General features: G+C 46.7%; 1 protein-coding gene and 1 pseudogene across 1 annotated transcript; both read right to left on the reverse strand.

The window, feature by feature from the left end:
- Nucleotides 1-1,435: 1,435 nt before the first annotated feature.
- Nucleotides 1,436-3,345, reverse strand: LOC136531289 (ethylene-responsive transcription factor TINY-like; annotated as a pseudogene).
- Nucleotides 3,346-11,355: 8,010 nt separating this feature from the next.
- On the reverse strand, nucleotides 11,356-14,758 carry LOC136531292 (uncharacterized). The gene is made up of 4 exons (XM_066523959.1): nucleotides 14,425-14,758; nucleotides 13,973-14,116; nucleotides 12,427-12,635; nucleotides 11,356-11,854 (listed from the first exon to the last, which is right to left on the reverse strand). The coding sequence occupies exons 1-4, from the start codon at nucleotides 14,664-14,666 to the stop codon at nucleotides 11,697-11,699; spliced, it is 753 nt and encodes a 250-aa protein (XP_066380056.1). The 5' UTR covers nucleotides 14,667-14,758; the 3' UTR covers nucleotides 11,356-11,696.
- Between the last annotated feature and the right edge of the window lie 4,141 nt (nucleotides 14,759-18,899).

Below are 18,899 nucleotides of genomic sequence, written 5' to 3' on the forward strand. Positions count from 1 at the left end.
TGGTCATGATTTTGAGCAGTTCTCCATCAGCTGATACATTTGGAACAAGATACATGATGCTAGTGAGGCACCTTCCCTATGCCCCTACATCATGCATGTGATTGAGCAAGTATTAGGCCTCCGGTTCCCCACAGATTCCCAGCACAAGCTCCTCAAGATCTCCAACAAGACTTCTATCATAGCTGCAAGGGTCCTCAAGAAGAAAGCTAATGCAGCCCGAGGCAAAGGCAAAGGTCCTTTGGGTTCTCGCTCTCGCCATGGTGCTTCACCACCTGCTGCTTCTCGTGCTTCTGATGTCGAACCACTCTCTTCTTCCTCCTCTGCTAAGAAGCCCAACAAGTTCAAGTTCCTCATGACCTACATGTTTGGACAGTGTTGTGCTAGTGCTCAATGTGAGCATGACATTCAAGAGAGGCTCTATCGTTTGGAGCAGCAGGCTGGTATTGAGTCTTCTCCTCCACCGTTGTTTGTGCCTCCCCATGATCATTTGGCTCTTTATGTTGAGGCATGTGTGGCGTATGAGGACGGTGCTGCTTCTCGCCCTCATGGCAAGAGCAAGGCCACTGTAGAGGATGAGGACTACATCGAGGAAGATGATGACGACGACGACGATGGTGGTGATGATGGTGACCATGATGATGATGAGGACTACGAGGATGAGTAGTCGTTTCTTTCACGCTGCCTCCCCCTTTTGGCACTTGTCGACAAAGGGGGAGTGTTACGCTTTGATCTATCATGTAATAAGTTAGTTGGTCACTTAGTTTCGAGGCTTTAAAACTTTTAGCTTGTATGAACTATGTCGTGTGGTGGCTAGTATGACTATGTCGTGTGGTGGCTAGTATGTGATGGACAACTATATATGTGTTTGTGATGGATGATTGTAGGACAAGTAATGGTTGTTTATCTATCTATTAGCTTGTGCTTGTCTCTACTTGTGATGATGAATGTTTTATTTTGGATGGCCATGTATTGCTTCAAGTTTCTACTTTGAATTCTTGGCCATCACATTCTCTTTTACTTGTTGTGTGAATATAACATGTCATATTATATCTCTTTTTCATGGATATATATTTGTTCACATACACTTGTTGCACCCCACGGATTGCAAAATTTAGGGGGGGCTTTTGTTTTGATGTATGCAAATCATGTATAGATGATTCTCATTGAAATTCAATTTCATGCATACATCAAGGGGGAGCTCTTCATAAAGTTTGGGGTTCAAAAAAAACTTTAAATTCTTTCATTCTTATAAAAGCCTAAGTTGGTTGTCATCAATTACCAAAAAGGGGAAGATTGAAAGTGCATTAGCCCAATATGTGGGGTTTGGTGTATTGATAACATCCAAATTAGGGACTAATGCGATCTTAATGAGATATGTCACAGCAATTAGTCCCATGAAAGATTTAAATAGTTGATAAAGATGAAATGGTGTCCCTCAATTCTTGAAGTTGAAAAAGGCGTCGAACTCAAAACGGATCTTCAAGTTTACATGTTATGCTTTTGAGTTTAGTCGAAAGTCTCGACGTGACTCGGAACTCCGACAGTCAGAAGTCCCAACCCAAGTCGGGAATCCCAACACCTGGACTTAGTTGGCTGGCTGACTACGCCCGTCGGAAGTCCTGACATACGTCGGGAGTCCCGACTCAGGTCAAGAGTCCCGACACCTAGCCACCTGGTTGCCTTGCAGACCATGCGCGTCGGAAGTCCCGATGTACATCGGGAGTCCTGACCGTCGGAAGTCCCGACATACGCCGGGAGTTCCGACGTTGACATGTTCTTAATGACTTTGACCTTGCATGAACAGTGTTTTTCTTTATAGGTCAAAAGTCTTGAGATCTACGTCGGACCTTCCGACGTAGATCTGAACGGTTGAATTTAGCTCTCTCCTCTCTTCTAACCGTCACTTACTCATTCATTGCAACCTACTCACGGCCAAAATAGCTCCCAAGCATTCAAGACTCCCCTCTCCGACGGAGTGGTGACCTTTTGGCATCAAAGGAGCAACCCCAACACATTACCTTACCACTAGAAAGTGGGGTTGTAAGTTATCGAAGTCACAAAATTCGTTTTATCATTTGTACTACATTTTTCGTAGTCATCGGGACTTCTGACAGTTTGCGCCAGAACTTCGGACGACATTGGGAGTTTTGACCCAAACTGTCGGGACTTCCGACAGACAGTTGCTGACAAGTGACTTTGAGTTTTGTGTAGAATTTTTTAGATACGCCTATTCAACCCCCCCCTCTAGGCATTGTTTAGATCCTTTCAACGCGGCGGGCTGCAGGGCAAGCTGGGGGGCATAGCTCGCCAAAGGGCTAGCGGATTGGGCCGGGGGGGGCGCTGGGGGCGTGCGCGTGGGGCGGGGGCGGGGGTTTCCGAACGCTACATTAGCCATTTTTCTTTACATCGACCCCCCCCCCCCCCCCCCACACCCACCCACCCACGCACACACCCCTAGCTAGTTGTACCCCCACCCATCATCAAACAAAGAAATCCAACCAAAAAAACAAGTGAAGAAAGAAAACAAAAATCACACACTTGGAAACACACACAAAACAGTGAAGGCCATGTACAAACGGAGGATAGCCTAGTAGCAGTTTGTAGTCCCATAGGAGAGGGAGAGGGAGAGGGTGGAAGCCGACGACTGCGTCGAGCCCATCGCACGGCATCCACGGCCACGGGTGATCGGACGGCCCGAACTCTCCACCCACAGCGGCGCCAGCTCGTCGAACACCAGCTCGGCGGCCACCTCTACGGCCTGCGCCGGTTGCCGCACGGGCTGAGGCTCCGGCTCCGGCTCCTCGTGCACGGCGGCGCCAGCTCGCCGGCCGTCGTCGTCGTCGTCCGCCGGCGCGTCGCGCGATGAGGACAAGGAGGAGCCGCTGCCAGCGGCGGAGTGCATGAGTGCGGCGCGCGCGGCGGTGGCCTGGACGTCGAGCGGTGCGAGGGAGGCCGGGCGCAGGAGGTGGCGCGCGAGGTCCTGGAAGTTGAGCACGGCGCGCGCGCCCTTGATGCTGAGCGCGGCGATGTCGTGCGCTCGCGCCGCCATCTCCGGGCACGGGAAGGTTCCGAGCCAGATCCGGGACTTCTTGCGGGGCTCCCTGATCTCCGACACCCACTTGCCCCACGCGCGTCGCATGCGGACACCGCGGTACGCCGGGGCGGAGCTGGAGCCGCCGTCGTTTGAGCGCGGGCGCGCGGGCGCGGGCGCTTCTTGCCGTTGACAACAGCTGCGGCGGCGGCGGCAGAGCAGGGCGCCGCGCGCGGGCTGGTGGACGTGCGAAAATATTCACCACTGGTGGACGTGTAGGATCGGAGCTGACAGCTGAGCTCGCTCATTGCCATATAGGGAATACTACACCGCACCGAGCTAGCTTAGTCCTAGCCGATCGATCGTCCGCGATGCTCCCGCACGAGCTGGAGTCGTCGATCGTGTATGTATGTATGCATGAATGTATGATCGAGCAAGAGATGGAGACAGAGAGAACAGAGGTGGTGCAATGGTAGCCAGCTAGGTAGCTGTATGTAGAGATGTTGCTGGGTGTATAAGTAGGGGAAGGGATCAATGGACAATGGAGGGAGGAGAGGAAGAGGAGACACGACAGGGGAGACCCGCGACGCGTCAGGTGTGCGAGGGATCGTTCGCACGCTCGCTCGCGCGCGCGCGTACGTAACAGTAGTGGCAACAGCGACGCGGCAGCGGACAGCGCTGCCCGCGCTGCCCTCGCCATGGCCATTACTATTGCCGATGGATCGACATGGATGGCGCGCGTCTCGGTCTCAGGGGGGCTGGCTGCAGTATATGTACGTGTGTCCATGCCCTGCTCCAACGGCGGGCGTCTCCGACGATCCCCGCTGGTTGGGCAGGCATTTACTGATCAACTCGATGGCTCCGATCGATCCGTGTCCGGCCGGCACGAGTGCATGCGGTGTGCTCGCGCACACGCTCTCGCCATCCTGCCGCCATTACCCATATCGGTCACTTCTTCCATGCATCCACCGCGCCAATACGATTCACTGTCGTTCCACAGCATATACATGTACTGTACTGCTAAGGAGAAGTATTTACTACAGCATTTTATTTATTATTAACTAATTAATTATATATTATTAAGCAGATGCATCAGATTTTTTGGGGTTCTAATGCTACGCCACTGGTGTCAGCTACAGTACGCTCCGGCATAGGCGACAGTGGCATGGCATCGATCGATCGAAGGACGACGAGTTCATTCAGACAGGTGTTCAAGCACAGGCCCAAGGTACCTGTCGATCGTCTCGCTCTCGCGTCAGAGACGCTCGCAGCACTGATTCCCGTCGATCCCTGTAAGTCGAAAGCTTTGGAGAACGTACATTTCCCGTTGAAATGAAAAGCATAGCCAGTAGTAGGCCAAACGTACAGTGCGGAGCGGTTGCCTTAATCGTGTTCTAGTCTGGTGATGACGCAACAGCCAGCCAAATATTACTCCCTCGGTCCCTCTCCCTCCTAAATAAAACTCTAAAACAAATACCCATTTTATATATAAAAAGGGTATCAACGTATAATAATGATCACACGCTGAAAATAAAGAAACTAGTGGCATAATGTAGTCCATAAGCTAAAAGTACTTGTATCGTGGAACAAATTTTAAACGCTACAAATGTAGGTGAAATCAAGGAAAACTGTGAATATATACTCTGCCCTAAATTGTGCTTGTGCTCCCTCTATCCCAAAAAAATATAATTTTAGGATCCATGACAGTCAAGCTAACTCCGGTTTGGCCAAATTTATAGAAAATAATATTAGCATTTACGTCTCCAATTATGAAAATATATTCTATAATTAATTTAATGATACTTATTTTGTATCATAAGTTTTAGTAGTTCTTTATATAATTTTGATCACAGTTTAAATCAGTTGACTCATCAAAAAATGAAAATTGCATTCTTTCTAGAATAAAGGAAGTAAGTCGTTCTGATTTTTTTCTCGATATTGTAAGGAAAATGGACCCTTGGCCCATTTACTTTGAATTTTGGTGTTTGATGACTAACACAACCAAATTGGACTAATGAATTTGCAAGTGTTTGTTTTGTAGTTCAATAGGGTGCAAGACGTAACTTGGACGAAGGCGACGTGATGATCCGATGATCAACACCTCAAGCAAGACCTTAAGAGCACAAGAGAAGACCCAAGAGATCAAGCAAAGTCCAAGCATGAAGATTGAAACCAAGCCGTATGCAAGATCGCGAAGAAACGAGCTCGCATAGGCGACCAGACACTGGTGGCTCGGCAGTCGGGACGACCGGACGCTGGACCGGTGGCTCGGCAGTCGGGACAACCGGACGCTGGACCAGTGGCTCTGCAGTCGGGGGCGACCGAACGCTGGACCGACTCTACAGTCGGGACGACCGGACGAGGGCGGCGAAACCGACCGGACGTAGGGAAGCAGCATCCGATCGAGTACAGAGAGGTTCCAAAGCGGCAAATCTGCGACCGGACGCGTCCGGTGGCAGGCGACAGGACGCTGGCCAGCGTCCGATCAGCACATTGCCGGCTCAACGGTCGGGACGGGAGTTTGCATATCTCTACCTTGCTCTTTAGCTTCCGCATTTACATTGTTTAAGATAGTTCATCTATTGCATAGGTTTTGCTATAGTTAGAAAAAGAGACCATAGTTTTAGAGTTAGAATCTTTAAGTTGCCTAATTCACCCCCCCCCCCCCGCTCTTAGGCGTCACGGTCCCTTCAATTGGTATCAGAGCCGGTTGGTTCATTTTGGACCTTTGGCTTAACCGCCGTTGAGCCGACGCTATTTAGAGTGGTTGGGATGGATACCGCTAGGCCTCCGTACTTTGACGGCACTAACTTCCCATACTATAAAGCTAGAATGGCTTGCCACCTTGAGGTGGTAGATTTGGGTGTATGGAGAGTCACTCGTGACGGGATGAAACACATCAAGAATCCCAAAAACCCCATAAAGAGTGATGAAAAAGAAATGCACTACAATACTAGAGCTAAAAATTGCTTGTTTGAATCACTTAGTATGGATGTTTTTAACCAAGTATTCACTTTAAATACGGCACATGAAATTTGGTTAAAACTCCAAGAGCTCCATGACAGCACAAGCAATGTCCTGTGAGCAAAAACATTATCTAGCAAAGCAAAACTATGATTCCTTTACTATAAATAATGATGAGCTTGTTCGTGATATGTATTCTCGTTTGAATCTAATTATCATTGAGCTCCATTCTATAGGATTATTAAAGCTAGATGATGCGGACATCATGAGGAAGATCATCTCCGTGCTACTACAAAATAAATATGCAAGCATCATCACCATCCTTCACAACATGGAGGACTTGAGCAACATGACCCCGGGCATAGCCATTGGCAAGTTAGTGGCATTTGAAATATCATGTAAGATGGGTCAAGAAGAAGCTTCTTCATCAAGCAAAGGCAAAGCTCTCGCTTGTAGCAACAAAAAGAAGATGAAGGGCAAGCAAGTTGAGACAAGCTCAAGCTCAAGTTCCTCAAGTGAAGATGAAGAAGAAGATGAGGACGACGATGATGATGATGAAGATTCAAGTGATGATCAATCTTCCTCCTCCACCTCCGATCTTGATGAAGAATCAATCAAAGTGATCAACAAGGTGGAGAAGATGATCCAAAGGCTCAATGTCAAGGGTGTGCCCATCCAAATTCAAGATTTCATTTCCACGAATCAAAGAAATGAGCAAAGAAAGAGAGGATGCTATGGATGCGGCGAGTTAGGGCACTTTATGGAAGTTTGTCTAAACAAGCCCACACCCAAGACAAAGAAGAAGGCATGCAAGAACCAAGCCCTCACATCAATAAGATCATGGGATGATTCTTCAAGTGAAGAAGAACCCCATCACAAGAGGCGAGGCCGCAAGCACTCATCATCAAGCTCTTCTCGTGTGTGCCTTATGGCACGAGGTAATGAAAGCTCTTCCTCTAGTGAGAGTGATAGTGATGATGATATGCCTTCTTATCATGAACTTGTGCAAGAAAATCTTAATTATGCTAAAGCTTGCACTAGTCAACAAAAGAAGCTCAAAAGTTTAAAAAAAAGCTAGATAGTTCACAAAAAGAATACAAAACCTTACTTGAACAATATGAGAACTTTGCTAATCTCAATGTTGAACTATCTACTAAAATTGAGAAACTTGAGACTAGTGCAACAACAAATGCATGCACAATCAATGATGAGCAACTCTTAAAGAAAAATGAAAAATTAAAAGAAAAGTTAGCTAGCTCACAAGAAGCATATAATAGTTTGCTTGCTAAAATAGAAACCATGTGCAAACATTGTGATGAGCTAACTAATAAAGTTGCTAATCTTGAAGCCGTTAGCACAACCCCCACCAAGGCATCTAAAAAGAAAAGTTCTATCTTTAACATGTCTAAAAAGGATGCCTCTACTTCTTGTAATAATTTATGTTTAGACTCACCTTTGGACAACCAAGTTTGTGTTGAGAAAGTTGTTGTAGATACATGCACACAAGAGGTTGCAAAGGAGAATGAGCAACTCAAGCAAGAAGTAGCTCACCTCACCAAGGACTTGACTCAAGTAAAAGGCAAGGCGAAGCAAACCCAACTTCATCAAGATAACACCGTCAAGGGAGTGAAGAAGCTTGATGAAGGACAAACCATGGTTTGTTACGTGTGCCACAAGGAAGGTCACAAGTCCTATGAGTGCAAGGTGAAGAATGGGGGAGGAGCAAAGAAGAAGGAAAAAAAGCAAACAAGCAAGCTCTCCAACACCTACACCAACAAGGTGGACAAGAAGGCCTCCACGCCTTATCTCTTGAAAAAGAAGAAAAATGACAAGGTGGTGGCCATCAAGGTGAACAAGCAAGCCAACAATGGGATCAAACGCTTTTGGGTGCCAAAGGAAATCATTTCAAACATGAAGAGCACCAAGAAGGTTTGGATCCCGAAAGGGAAGTGAGAATTCCATCGGACTTCGGGGAATTTAGAGACTTGGCAAAGTATGGGTGCATTTCATGGGGTGCATTATGATGGATAAAATCATTGCCAAGTGGGTTAGTGAATACTATGGACCCAAATTCTCCTTCCCATGTCAGGTAACTAGATGTTATTAATTTTTAATTGGTACATCTTGCAATTAGATTTTCCTACAATTGGTATCTTTAAGCATTTAGTTATTCTTCATGCCTAGGTTTGCATTTGCATGCTTATATCTTTTGTCATGCATACACTAGGTATATCTTATGGTAGGCTTGCTCGGTCTCCTTTTTAACCCTTGGAGCAAACCTACATGGTTTAAAATTGCTTAGAAACACGGCACATAGCTTGTCTTACTTTTGTTTATCTAATATGTGCCAAAGTCCAAATTGTAGATAATCTCTGCCGAATATCATTTTTGAAAATGATTCTCACATTCATGAGATGTCATCTTTCAAGTGGTATTTTGATTCTAAAATCAATGTGCATGATTTCTACAAAGTTTACTACACTTGTGTGCACAAATTTAGGGGGAGGATTACTCTACAAGTTGGATGCCTTGAGACTAACATCTTTTTAAGCTTATCATGTGTGTAGTAGTCTCATTGCAAGGAAAATGGAGTCCCCGGAGCTAAGCATCATACTTCAAATATCCACCACCTATTGCAAGTGGTAGAAATCAATTTGGTTTCCACATGTGGTATTTCTAAAACCAATATCATCATGTTGATTTCATTTTGACATCTATATGCTTTCTCCATGCATTTTATAGATTAAATTCCCTTATGCAATAATGTGCCGATTATGCATATACTTTGCTTTCTATCATATGTATGCATATATTTAGGGGGAGCTTAATCTATATAATGTGAAAGTTAAATTTTGTGACCTATTCCTTTCTACATTCAAAGGATCACAAAGTTTGACCCTCCCTTGTGCCACTAATGTCTTCCTTTTCGGTGTTTGATTCCAAAGGGGGAGAATTTAGAGGACCAAAGACAAGCATTAAAATAAGGGTAATGGTCCGAAAAAGGGAGGATAGTAGATTATGGATTGCCTATGTATTGAAAAAATTTATAGGAAGCAAGGCTTAAATCCATAATGCCACATGGGGACATTTGCAAGGGCAAGATGGTCTTCAATTGGTATCTAAGTAGGATATTCTAGCATCATATAACCTTGCCCTTTGCATTGCATCCTAGCAAGTAGATAGGTTTTTAAAATTAAAATTTTTTATTATTTGCTTACTTTGGTCGTGTTGGCATCAATCACCAAAAAGGGAGAGATTGTAAGGAAAATAGACCCTTGGCCCATTTACTTTGGATTTTGGTGTTTGATGACTAACACAACCAAATTGAACTAATGAATTTACAAGTGTTTATTTTGTAGTTCAATAGGGTGCAAGACGTAACTTGGACGAAGGCGACGTGATGATCCGATGATCAACACCCCAAGCAAGACCTTAAGAGCACAAGAGAAGACCCAAGAGATCAAGCAAAGTCCAAGCATGAAGATTGGAACCAAGCCGTACGCAAGACCGCGAAGAAACGAGCTCGCAGAGGCGACCGGACGCTGGACCGAATGCTGGTGGCTCGGCAGTCGGGACGACCAGACGCTGGACCGGTGGCTCAGCAGTCGGGACAACCGGACGCTGGACCGGTGGCTCTGCAGTCGGGGTGACCGGACGCTGGACCGACTCTGCAGTCGGGACGACCGGACGCGGGCGGCGAAACCGACCCGACGCAGGGAAGCAGCGTCCGATCGAGTACAGAGAGGTTCCAGAGCGGCAAATCTGTGACCGGACGCTGGCCAGCGTCCGATCAGCACATTGCCGGCTCAACGGTCGGGACGACCGGACGCGTCCGGTCAGGACGATTCAGCGTCCGGTCAGTAGCAGAATTGCGGGAGTTCGACCCCAATGGCTACTTTCTCAGTGGGGCTTATAAATAGACCCCCCCAACCGGCCATTTGGAAGTGTGGAGCTGAGGAAACATACCAAGGGTGTTGATACACCATTTTAGTGATCTCCACTTGCATTAGTGATTCATTAGGTGATTAGCGTAGGTACTTTGTGAAGTGCTTAGGTTGATTAGACCACCGCTCATGCACTTGCTCTAGGTTTAGGCCTAGTGTTTAGTGAGGTTTGCATACCTCTTACCACTCGGTGCTTGCGAGCACCATTGTTGTATATCGGAGGGGCTTGAAGTCTTGCGAGACCACACCAACCGCGTTTGGGGTGTGGCCGCCATCGTGTACCGGAGGGAACAAGGCCCGCGGCGTTTCGACCGGAAGCTTGATAGTGAAGACGGCGGGGAGCATCCGGAAGAGGCTTATCGGAAGGCACGTCGGAGACCCACTTGCGCGTGGGGAAGGCCCGAGGCTATCCACGGAGTTACCCGACCGGGAGCTTGGCCCTTGAGAGGGATTCCTTGCGAGGGGCTCCAACGAGGACTAGGGGGAAGCTTGCGCGCTTCTCGATACCTCGGTAAAAATACCGGAGTCGTCGATGGGAGTTTGTATATCTCTACCTTGCTCTTTAGCTTCCGCATTTATATTGTTTACCTTACTTGTTTTGCGGTAGAGATAGCAACTCACTAGCAAAACCGTAATTGCACATTGAGATAGTTCATCTATTGCATATGTTTTGCTAGAGTTAGAAAAATAGGCCATAGTTTTAGAGTTAGAATCTTTAAGTTGCCTAATTCATCCCTCCTCTTAGGCGTCACGGTCTCTTTAGATATATAGCTTTTGATATGTATCTATATATGTATACATATGTAGTAAAAACTATATAGCTTTTCATAACCAACACTAGAACAGACAAGAAACAATTGGTTCTGAATAAATAGAAAGACTTGTGTTACGAGGACGAGCAAATAGAAAGAGTTCTGGTTCGTGTCAAATCCATTCATAACCAACACTAGAACAGACAAGAAACAATTGGTTCTGAATAAATAGAAAGACTTGTGTTACGAGGACGAGCAAATAGAAAGAGTTCTGGTTCGCGTCCTCGGTTACTCGCCTACGAGCACTTGGGGAGGGGGGTGACCTCCCCGGAACCCCAGCGGCGGCAGAGAAGGCACAGGGAGAGAGCGAGAGAGCAGGGACGTGTGGAGTGGTGAATGAGGGAGGTAACCCTAGCAGGTGGATGCAGGTTTTATTCGGTGCACAGTGGAAGCCACATAGGCCCACCCACGTGCGCCCCAAGCGAAACCAGGCTTCGGTGAAACGCCCACCCGCTCGTTTCCAGGAAGCCTGGCTACGAACCCCTCATGGGATTGCGGTATCCACAAATTGCACTTTTAACTAATTCACAAAGGATCATAAACATTCATATACACAAATTAGAAAACTTTAGTTATAATGTTTTGTGTCGAGAAATGTTCAGGATAGTGAAATACTATGGATTCAAAGGTTTGGGTGGATCTTTTCTCATGCAATTATACAAGTGCACTAATAATCTCTGATCTCTTAAACAAGATAATGGAGCTATGTTACAGTTGAAAGGTTACTAACACAAAGATTTTGCTGGCCCCATACAGTTATGGTTCCACATCTCTAACTGCAAAACCAGGCAACAAGATCCGTGAACTGTTAAAAGCTTCACCCGCACAACCAGGTAACCAGAAAACTCCGGCAAATTTCATCCACAAAATCACATAAAATCAGTAAACATTGGAACCAAATTGGATCTGCCAGCTGAGGAAAACTAACACAAAAAAAGTATAAGCTTAGTCACTATCCTCTTCTTCCCGCTCTTCATGCTGGGCCACAACCTTCTCTATGAACTTCCTGCGAACACCTTCAATGACATTGTCCCGAGATGAATCACTGCCATCATGCCCATCATTCAGTACCGGGTCTGACTGGCAAAGGGCTAACGCAACAGCTGAAAGGAACATAACAGTGACTTAGTGTAAATAGATGAAACCCATGTATATTGCTGGGAAAAGAATTTCTGGAACGATGTAGAGGTAAAGGAAAGCTTCCATAAATTTAGTGTAATCTAAATGTGAAAGATTATTCTCTAATTTCTTATTACAGAAAAGGAACAATGATATGCTAAGATCTGGGAACCAGCATGCTGCTATTTTAGACAAACACCATCGAAATATTTGACACATGAAACAACGCAGACAAATCAAGACTAGATCTGGGGAGTGTATGCATTAAGGCACGCAGGTCATAATGAATTGTTTACTATTGATTTTTTTTTTAAAAAAAATTATCACCTGAAGGTCAAAATATTTTGCTTTAGTTAAGGAAGTTCAGGTGGTATATCCAAAAGGAAGCGGATTGTGGGAGCTAAATGGCATAGGCCAATATGCCATTCATAAATTTACAGGTGTGAGCTCAAAAAGACCTATCAACAGCACATAGAATTGGAGCAACTGGAATCAATCAACTAACGGGAAAAGCAGATACTGAATACTAATTTGCAGTATACGAGTAGTAACTTACATTCAGGTGTGCATCTCTTTCCACCAAACTTCTGCAAACCAACATAAGTCCCTTTGACAGCACTGTTGTTATACACCAGTATTGTAGGAACATTCCTATCTGGGTAGTTGGGGATGCAGTCTGTGGAGATAATTTTAACAAACTTTGTCGCTGGGTATCTTGTAGCCAATTCCTCCAAACAATTCTGAAGCAATCCACATTCAGGTATCCTGTCATCAGATTTATAGAATTCGATAAGCGCCACAATTTACTAAAGAACATCATGCTTCATGCATCAGATCAGGTATGGAGCTCATTACACTCCAATGAATTCAGATATCCTTTCTGTACAATTTTGATGCAAGCAACACATGGAAGCATTAAAACATCATACAGAAAAGAGCAACAATTTCATGGAAGATCCTCCATGCTGAAAAACTGCAGCATGACAATCAACTAATTACATTACAGCTTAAAGTGGTGGACAAATCAACAGGACAATGTCCACTAAATCCAAGAATTGCCAAGCTATCTATTTGTTATATGGTCATGAAAGCATGCTCACTTCTTTGTCAGTTCCACCTCCTTTGAACCTTGCAAACAACTCTGGAAGTCTTGGGTGCCGCTTCGCTGAAGTTCTTCCTGTGGCTAGCGGGGCACAACAGATGCTGGACGGCGGATAGACTGGCAAATCGCGGTCTGATGCACTCATCTTGCTGCCCACTTAGCGACCCAGGAGAAAGGAATTGAGCACCTCATGTCAACCTGAGTCTTCTCCCGCCAGGTTTGGTCCACTGCCCACAGCCTACAAGCACTAGCACCATCCGGGCACGACAGCTTCCAAACATGGTGGTGCAAGGCGACACATAAAGCTCCAAAGGTGGCGAGGAAGGGCCTCAATTCACTGGTGCTCTTCCTGGCGTGGACTCTATGGAAACAAAGAAACCAATGTGTATTTGATGGAATCACACAGTCGGTCTCGGCAGTAATCCAAGAGGCAAGCGATTAAGCACATTTCTAGACCATGGCAGGCGCGAAGGCCACGTGTGCTGCTAGAGCGAGCTGAGTAGGCAACAGCTAGTAGGGGCTGCATGTATTGTTTAAATGGTTGTGTTCATGCAAAAAAAAAAAAACCTAACCCAACCGTGGAATTGGTTTGTAGTCGGACAATTTTTTCTATCTATCAATGAAACAGCATGCAACTCTCCAGCACGTTCGACAAGAAAAAAGAAAGCATGTTCACAGATCATATATATCGAAGGTACGAGCTGCTGGGACCTCACAGCAATAAAATGTCTGGCTACGAGCCAATGACACAACACAAGTATCAGAATTCCTATATCCAGCCAACCATAGTCAAATTTCATAGTTGCCTAGTCTTTTCAGGCAACTTTCTATAGAAAACCAAGACAACTAAATAAAGTGCAGTCAAAGTCTGAATTTAGTTCAATCTGGTTCCAGAGCTGTTTGGTCGAATCATACAAAATAAACCCTAGAATTGTTCTCCCATGCATAATCATTGACATAGCATGCAAAAGGATGCAGTGAACTGTGAAGAAAGAGTTACCCATCCTTGTAGAGGAAGACCACAACCCAAACATCTGATGGTGCCTGAGACACCTCCCGCACGAAGTCCGAGCCAGTGATGGGAACTATACTACCAAATCGCGCGGTTTTTGCTGCCTCCCTCAGCTCTGCGAGCCTCGTCTTCCTGCAGGCATGGAATTACATCAAATCGTCACAATCAATTCCCACTTGTACCAAACGAATCGCAAAACGCATTGAATAATCCAAAGTCCGGAACTACTGCGAGGAATCCGGATCAACAATAGAAAGACATCAGATTCCTATCAGAAGCACACGAATTATACCAATTAACCACGCTAGTCAGATCAGATCAATCAAACGCGGCAGGCACTAAAGCTTCTTAAGATGCATCTAATAACAGAAGGGGAAAAGACAGCATCACGGATCAGCAATCAGACAGCAGACCGGATCAAGCCTACGGAGAGGCCCTACCTGTACTGCTCGAGGAAGCGGTCGTCGTCCAGGTCGTCCTCGAGTTCCTCGAGCTCTTCGGGCTCGCGCTCGTCGAGCCATTCCTTTGACTTGGGCTGCTTGTCGGCGTCGACCTTGGGGGCGAAGGGCGGCGGCTTGAAGGGCTCCGACTTCGGAGGCAGGTTCCCGAGGCGGCGCTGGATGTCGTCCCACTCTGTGCTCCTCCCCTCCACGTCCTTGTACACGAAGTGATAGTCCGCCATGGCCGAGCACAAGGAGGCAGGAGCGCAGAGAGAGAGATGGAGGGAGGCAGGGGATGCGCAAAACCGCGGGGGAATGGAGAAGCGAAGTGGGGAAGAGAAGGGAGAGAAGGGAGCGCGGAAGCACGACTGACGTGCGGGCCCCACTTCCTGGATCCTCTACCGGAGCGGCTTCTGACAGGTGGAACCCTCGTGTCGGTGAGATGGCAACCAATTTCGCTGGGAGATTTAACTTTTTACCATTATAAGAATCGGCATCTCCTGATATCTCACTTTAACGGCTGGCAATACGAATTTGGCACGCAACGGAGAGAAGAGATACAGAATTGCCACTTTTGCAGTCGTGGCACGCCAGCGCGCCAGTCCAGGTCGGATCCGAGGCAACATGGGGGTGGTAAATGACCGCGGCTGCCCCTGCCCTCTGCTGCTAACCCAGCCGGGCCACACTCAGTCGCCTTACCCGGCCCATTCGCTCATTCTTTGTCTCCCCGCTCTCGCCGTAGCCCTCCTCCTCCGCCGCCGCCATCCGACGACGACGCCGCCTTCCTCTCCCTCCTTCCTCTCCCAGCTTTCTCGATGGAGCATTACTCGGAGTCGTCTAGAGGTGGACGGGCGAGGAGCAGGCTTCACGGTGGCCCAAGCACCCGCATTGCCTTGGTCGGTCTCGATCCCATTGGTGAGCTCAGTGGTTTCCCGTTGATCCCTTGTCCGGATTGCCATCTTGCTCGAGTGGTGGAAGGGCAGACCAAGAAGGGCAATGAGAATCATGGCCGTCTATACTTCAAGTGTGCAAGGAATGTGGTGAGTTGTCTCCTAGATTTTCCTAAATTAGCACAATTAGGGTTGTAATTTGTGTCCTTTTTTAGTTCCCCAAGTTGTGTGGGTGCTATCGATTCGAGAAGCAGTACTTCTAGCAGTTGAAGGATCTCGGCATCGTCATTGTTCGGCCATCGAACTGGGCAGAGGTGGTGGAAGAAGAAGCTTTAGTGGGGAGTCTAGATGGTGACAAGCAGAGGAAGGAATTGGAGCACAAGCTGGAAAAACTGATGTTGAAGATGAACATGTTCATTGCTTGTTGAAAGGTCCTAATATGGCTAGAGGGGGGTGAATAACCTATTTAAAAATCTACAAAACAACTAGAGCAATTTGATTAGTATAACAAATAGCAAAATGCAAACTTGCTCTAGCTCTACAAGGGTTGTAAGCCACCTATCCAATAATTCTAGTTGCTATGATTACTAACCACACAATTTTCTATGTCACTACTCAATAAGAGCTCTCACACTTGCTACACTAAAGTGCTCCACTAGATGAACTTAAACTACAAAACAAGCTCTCAATTCTAGCTACACTAAAGAGCTTGCTACAACTAGTTTGCAAGAATATAAATGAGTAAGTAGGATGATTATACCGCTGTGTAGAGGAGTGAACCAATCACAAGATAAATGCTAAATCAATCACCTAGGAGAATACCAAAGGGCAAGAGACAACCAATTTTCTCCCGATGTTCACGTGCTTGCCAACACGCTACGTCCTCAGTTGTGTCGACTAACACTTGGTGGTTCGGCGGCTAAGAGGTGTTGCATGAACCTCGTCCACATAATTGGACACCACAAGAACCTACCCACAATTGAGATAACTCAATGACATGAGCAATCCACTAGGATTACCTTTCGGCGCTCCGCCGGGAAGATACAAGTCCCCTCACAATCACTGGAGATGGCCATGAACAATCACCAACTCGTGTCAATCCTCCTCCGCTGCTCCAAGCCGTCTAGGTAGTGGCAACCACCAAGAGCAACAAGCAAATCCCGCAGCGAAACACGAATACTAAGTGCCTTTAGATGCAATCACTCAAGCAATGCACTTGGATTCTCTCCCAATCTCACAAAGATGAAGAATCAATCATGAAGATGAGTGGGAGGGCTTTGGCTAAGCTCATAAGGTTGTTATGTCAATGCAAATGGCCAAGAGAGTGAGCTTGAGCCGGCCATGGGGCTTAAATAGAAGCCCCCACGAAATAGAGTCGTTGGCTCCTCAGTCCACTGAAAAATAGGGCGACCGGACACGCCGGTCAGATCGACCGGACGCTGGACCCCAGCGTTCGGTCACGCGATGTGTGCCATGTGTCCCCTGCTTCAAACCCTGATCGCTCGATCTCAATGGTCATCAGTACATTTAAGTTGTGACCAGACGCGCTGCTCCAAAGTGATCGGACGTAGGACCCTAGCGTCCGGTCGTTTCCAGTAAGCGTCCAGAAGCGAAAAATCACGACCGGACGCGTCCGGTCATGCCCGACCAGACTCACCCAGCGTCCGGTCACTCAATGTCTCCCCTGTGCACCGCATATGTCATCATACGTCATATTGACCGGACTCAGGCCCTGAGCGTCCTGGTCAATTCTCGCGCCAGCGTCCGATCAAGAGACCGAGGGCGGACTTCACTGCGCCACTGACCGGACATAGGACCCCAGTGTCTGGTCACTCTGTGAACCCCTATCTTTTCTATATAGGGCGCTGGTGGCACCATCGGACTATCCGCACTCTATGGCCAAACACTCCGCCGGTGAAGTTTCTAACCCTTGCTCAAATGTGCCAAACACCAAGTGTATCACCTTGTGCACATGTGTTAGCATATTTTCACAAATGTTTTCAAGGGTGTTAGCACTCCACTAGATCCTAAATGCATATGCAATGAGTTAGAGCATCTAGTGGCACTTTTGATAACCGTATTTCGATATGAGTTTCACCTCTCTTAATAGTACGGCTATCGATCCTAAATGTGATCACACTCGCTAAGTGTCTTGGTCACCAAAACAAAATGGCTCCAACAATTTATACCTTTGCCTTGAGCCTTTTGTTTTTCTCTTTCTTCTTTTCCATATTCAAGCATTTGGTCATCACCATGCCATCACCATCATCATGATCTTCACCATTGCTTCATCACTTAGGAGTAGTGCTACCTATCTCATAATCACTTTGATAAACTAGGTTAGCACTTAGGGTTTTATCAATTAACCAAAACCAAACTTGAGCTTTCACTTGTGTTGTATGTGTTGTCTTTGGGTGTGTAGTGATCAAGGATGGCAACGGGGTAGTTTCGGGTCAGATATCCGTGGGTTTCGAGTCTTGTGGGTTCGGGTTCGGGGATGATTTCTCACCCATAGTTTTGGGTTCGGGGCCCTGAAAGGTCCTAATGGCTAGAGGGGGGTGAATAGCCTAATAAAAATTTCTACAACAACACTTAGCACAATGGTTAGACAATTATGAAGCAAAGCAAGGGTTGCGCTAGCCTACTAAAAGTGCAAGCCACCTACCACAATTCAAATCTAGATAATATGTATCCACACAAATGCTATAACACTACACTAAGTTAGTGTGCTCTCAAAGATAACTAAAGAGCCACACCAACCAAACTAACAAGCTCTCACAACTAGCTAGACTAAAGAGCTTGACAACTAGTTTGCGGTAATGTAAAGAGTGTGAGCTAGATAGTTATACCGACATGTCGAGGAAAGAGCCAATCAATCACAAGAGTGAATAACAATGAAGACCAATCACCTCGGAATCAAATAATGAACACAATGATTTTTTACTGAGGTTCACTTGCTTGTCCGGTAAGCAAGTCCTCGTTGTGGCGATTCACTCACTTGGAGGTTCACGCGCTAATTGGCATCACACGCCAAATCCACAATAGGGTGCCGCATAACCAACACAAGATGAGGATCATACAAGCCACGAGCAATTTACTAGAGTACCTTTTGGCTCTCCACCGAGGAATGGCCAAGAACCCCTCACAATCACCACGATCGGAGCCGTAGACAAACACCACTCTCCGCTCGACGATCCTCACTGCTCCAAGCCATCTAGGTGGCGGCAACCACCAAGAGTAACAAGCGAATCCCGCAGCGAAACACGAACACCAAGTGCCTCTAGATGCAAACACTCAAGCAATGCACTTGGATTCTCTCCCAATCTCACAAAGATGATGAATCAATGATGGAGATGAGTGCGAGGGCTTTGGCTAAGCTCACGAGATTGCTATGTCAATGCAAATGGCCAAGAGAGTGAGCTTGAACCTGCCATGGGGCTTAAATAGAAGCCCCCACGAAATAGAGCCGTTGTACCCCTTTACTGGGCACAACGCGGGGTGACCGAACGCTCCGGTCATACTGACCGGATGCTGGACCTCAGCGTCTGGTCACATGATGCATGCCATGTGTCCCTCTCTTCAAAT

This window comes from Miscanthus floridulus, unplaced genomic scaffold (assembly GCF_019320115.1).
Source record: "Miscanthus floridulus cultivar M001 unplaced genomic scaffold, ASM1932011v1 fs_316_3_4, whole genome shotgun sequence".
Taxonomy (NCBI): Eukaryota; Viridiplantae; Streptophyta; class Magnoliopsida; order Poales; family Poaceae; genus Miscanthus; species Miscanthus floridulus.

Bases quoted from the DNA above. Each gene is read 5' to 3' on its own strand.
- LOC136531292 (XM_066523959.1), bottom strand. From the start codon at position 14,666: ATGGCGGACTATCACTTCGTGTACAAGGACGTGGAGGGGAGGAGCACA. The intron at 14,117-14,424 runs GTAGGGCCTCTC...CCATGCCTGCAG, and splicing joins CGCTTCCTCGAGCAGTACAG to GAAGACGAGGCTCGCAGAGC. The intron at 12,636-13,972 runs GTAACTCTTTCT...ATCTGATGACAG, and splicing joins GTCTTCCTCTACAAGGATGG to GATACCTGAATGTGGATTGC.